This window comes from Tenrec ecaudatus, chromosome 1, assembly GCF_050624435.1.
Source record: "Tenrec ecaudatus isolate mTenEca1 chromosome 1, mTenEca1.hap1, whole genome shotgun sequence".
Lineage (NCBI taxonomy): Eukaryota > Metazoa > Chordata > Mammalia > Afrosoricida > Tenrecidae > Tenrec > Tenrec ecaudatus.
Window position 1 is genome coordinate 18,758,796 of NC_134530.1, and position 3,823 is coordinate 18,762,618.

The 3,823-nt window shown below is 36.8% G+C and overlaps 1 protein-coding gene across 1 annotated transcript; it reads left to right on the top strand.

The window, feature by feature from the left end:
* The first annotated feature begins 526 nt into the window (after window positions 1-526).
* On the top strand, window positions 527-1,468 carry LOC142448351 (olfactory receptor 7A5-like). Its single transcript, XM_075550192.1, has one exon. The coding sequence runs from the start codon at window positions 527-529 to the stop codon at window positions 1,466-1,468; it is 942 nt and encodes a 313-aa protein (XP_075406307.1).
* Window positions 1,469-3,823: the final 2,355 nt, after the last annotated feature.

Genomic DNA, 3,823 nt, shown 5'->3' on the forward strand with positions numbered 1-3,823 from the left:
AGCAAATGTTTTGAGCATGATGAACACAACGAATGTACAAATGTGCTTGACACACAATTGATGTATATATGGATTGTGATGAGTTGTATGAGACCCTTATAAAATGATTTAGAAAAAGATAATGATGATGGAAACCTATGTACAAATGTACTTCACATCATGTATGGATGTGTGCATTGTGATACCAGCTATACTAACCCTCAAAAAAGGCTTTCAAAGAAAAAGGAGAATACTTGGCAAACAATAATTGGTCAAACACATTTGTTGAATGAAGAAATCAAAGTTACATGGAAGTTGTAGTATTTATATTGCTTTTAAAAAAAGACGTGATTTGAAGAAAGGAAGGCTAGTCAGATGTGTTATCAAAAGATTGAGTATTCGGGACTTGTGACATTCTCAACTTAATATTATATTGGAATGAATTTACATGCTAAAATAGAATATACAGCATATCTGTTAAAGCGGTGTTAACTTCTTATAACTAAGTTGCATTGCTCTTTTCTTTTCCAAGAGTTTCTTCAGCTACATGGAACCAAGAAACCATACACATTTTCAACATTTCATCCTGTTGGGGCTCTCAGAAGAGGCAGAGCTGCAGCCCCTCCTCTTCGGACTGTTCCTCTCTATGTACTTGGTCACCTTCACTGGGAACCTGCTCATCATCCTGACCATCATCAAGGACAGCCACCTCCACACACCCATGTACTTCTTCCTGTCCAACCTCTCCTTCATAGACATCTGTTTCACCTCCACCACTGTCCCAAAGATGCTGATGAACATCCAGATGCAGAACAGAGTTATTTCTTATGAACACTGCATCACCCAGATGTATTTTTTCCTGCTTTTTACGGGATTGGATCATTTCCTCTTGACAGTGATGGCTTACGACCGGTTTGTGGCCATCTGTCACCCACTGCACTACACGGTCATCATGAACCCAAGGTTCTGTGGTCTCTTGCTTCTGACCTGCTGGTTATTGAGTGTACTGCAAGCTTTATTACATGGGTTAATGATTTTGCGTTTGTCGTTTTGTACAGAGTTAGAAATCTCCCATTTTTTCTGTGAACTTAACCAGGTAGTGCAACTTGCTTGCTCTGACACATTCCTCAATACCTTAGTAATTTATTTTGCAACTGGGGTTCTGGGAGTTATTCCACTAACTGGGATCCTATTTTCTTACACAAAGATTGTGTCCTCCATTTTGAAAATTTCATCAGCTGGGGGAAAATATAAAGCCTTTTCCACTTGTGGGTCCCACCTCTCTGTAGTTTCTTTGTTTTATGGTACCACTCTGGGGGTTTATCTCAGTTCTGCTGCTACTCAAAACTCTAGGTCCAGTGCTATAGCCTCAGTAATGTACACTGTAGCCACACCCATGCTGAACCCCTTTATCTACACTCTTAGAAACAAGGACATAAAACAGGCCCTAGGGAAACTTTGCAGCAGAAAATTATTCTCTACAAAGTAGAGCAATCTCCAAATTAGAGAGCTACTGATGAGACAGAGAGCTGAAAATTGTGAGGATCTAAATCATACTTTCTGCAGCACGCACATCTGCTTTACAATCCCAAATTAATCTGCTTTCTTTTTATATATAATACAGCAATGAATCCTGTATATTTCTTTGAAAGTTGTTTATTTTTATCAAAATACTCTCCTCAACAGACAATTCCTTCAGGGTGAGAGCAGATTGAAACATGAAACATACTCAATTTCTAGTCACAGAATATACCTGTCTACAATTGTCCCATGGGAACTTCAATATTATTGTTCTCAAACCTGAAACTACTGATATATAAATATTCGAATTCCTCTTTGGATAGCCTGTTCTTATCATCAATTCTGGTATGAAATATTTGATCCTTTGATTATTTTCTTTAAAGTAAAGTCCTGTTGAGAACTTTGATTTGGAATTTATAAGCATGTTTTGAGTTTGGTTTGTGTCAGTTGAATGGTCAGTATTCTCAGTGAGTTGGCAGGTATGGCCTGGGCATCCGTCATGATGTTCTGTAGCATAATGTCATCAATGCCGGTGTGAGGGCTGCTATTAACAGTCAATTATCCATGTGAAGATGAGTGGGGATTGCAACCTCTTCACTCAGGTCATGGCCCTGATCCAGTTGCAAGGACATTCATCAGGTGTGTAGCCCAATTCTCATACAAGGGTATGCTGTGAGAAAATGTCTTTGCTTCTTGATGGGCCTTGTTATTGCATCTGTCTTGTTGAGTTCTAATTCTTTGGACTTGAACCAATGGTCTGCCATATTGCCTGCCGATACCTAGAGATATAGGCAACCTCTTCTCTGACCTGTGAGCCTTGTATTTGCTCTCCGCTCCAGTGAGAAGCCTCATCTAATGTCATTGTTTTCATCCACATTTGAAGCCACGTTGTTACTGCAGAACCCACAAAGCTACATTGGTCAGGAGAAGTCTACTGCTTAACATCGGACATGCTGTGTTTGGAACCATGCTGAATTTATCCACTTCTACAGCTGTGTGAATGATTTCCTTCATATAAATGTTTCTGTTTATTATATTCATGAGTATCATGATTATTGGTTCTCTAGAGAAGGAAGCCTAACACCTTTGTTCTGAACGTGGTTGGAGAGAAACAAAATCATATGTGTGAATTTTCCAAATTTGTTATAAAGTCTGAGTAGTTCTCCAAGTGTTACTAACTCTGCTTCCATTAACCTGCCACTATTATGATTAATGAGAGTTCTGTTCACTCAAGTGAAGTGAGAATGTGTTTATGTAAACTATTCCCACCAACAAATGAACGTTTGGATAGAAGTGAAGTGCTGGGTGATCATGTGTGTGATCATTTTGAACAACTGTGTCAGGATGAGAAGTATAGGGAAGCTGATTGGTTGCTTCTTCTTATAATAGACAAAGTGGCAATTGAAAGAGTTGAGCTCAGGACTTAGGAATCTCTTCTGAAATGCCACTTAAGGGAACTAGTCACAATAAAAAAATCCCTATTTCAAGAAGTAGTACAACATAAAACAAAAAAAGCAACAGTCAGGAAAAGTTATTTTTATGAAAGAAAGGGGATTGATGGATTAGAAAGCAAACTGTCCTTTCAAAAGTTATTGGGAGACAATATAAGTTATTGCATATTGAACGATAATGGTTGTTAAATCTAAAATATTGCCTTATCAGAATTGAGATAGGTATAATGGTTAATTTTCTATATTTATAAAAAATTGTACAAAATATCACACACGTCCAAATTTTTTTAAAAAGATGATTTAAAAAGTGTTAGTAAGAATGCAAACACATCACCAAATATTTGAATGAAAAAAATTTAATTCCAAATACTTAGTTTTCCTTCTAAAAATTGTTGTTTCTTTAACCCCAGATATGTTCATACCTGTATTTATTCCCAGCTGTTCTGGGAAAGAAGCATTTCCTGAATTAGACACAAAACATTGCTTTTTCCCACTCATTTGCTTTAATACTTTTAAAAACAAATATCCAAGTGGAATCATGATAGAAAAAAGAGTTCTATAATGAATTTGAAATTTATAACAAGAGCTGTTTCAGAAAAATCCAAGTTGAATTATAATCCCTACACAGTCTATAAAAGGGACATGAACACATTTCCAAATTCAGTCATAAACCAATATGTAATGGTAGAACATTTTTTTTCTGAAAACAAAGAATAAGAATTAAAATGCCCATGAGAAGGCTCTGTTTCCCAGTGATGACACATCATGTCCTGTAATGAGTTTTGTAGACTGCATTCATAACAAGTCTCTGAGAAGTTTAGGTTGTTTCAAGTTAAAGGAAATAGTCATCATCTGTGTCCTATTCTAGTTTC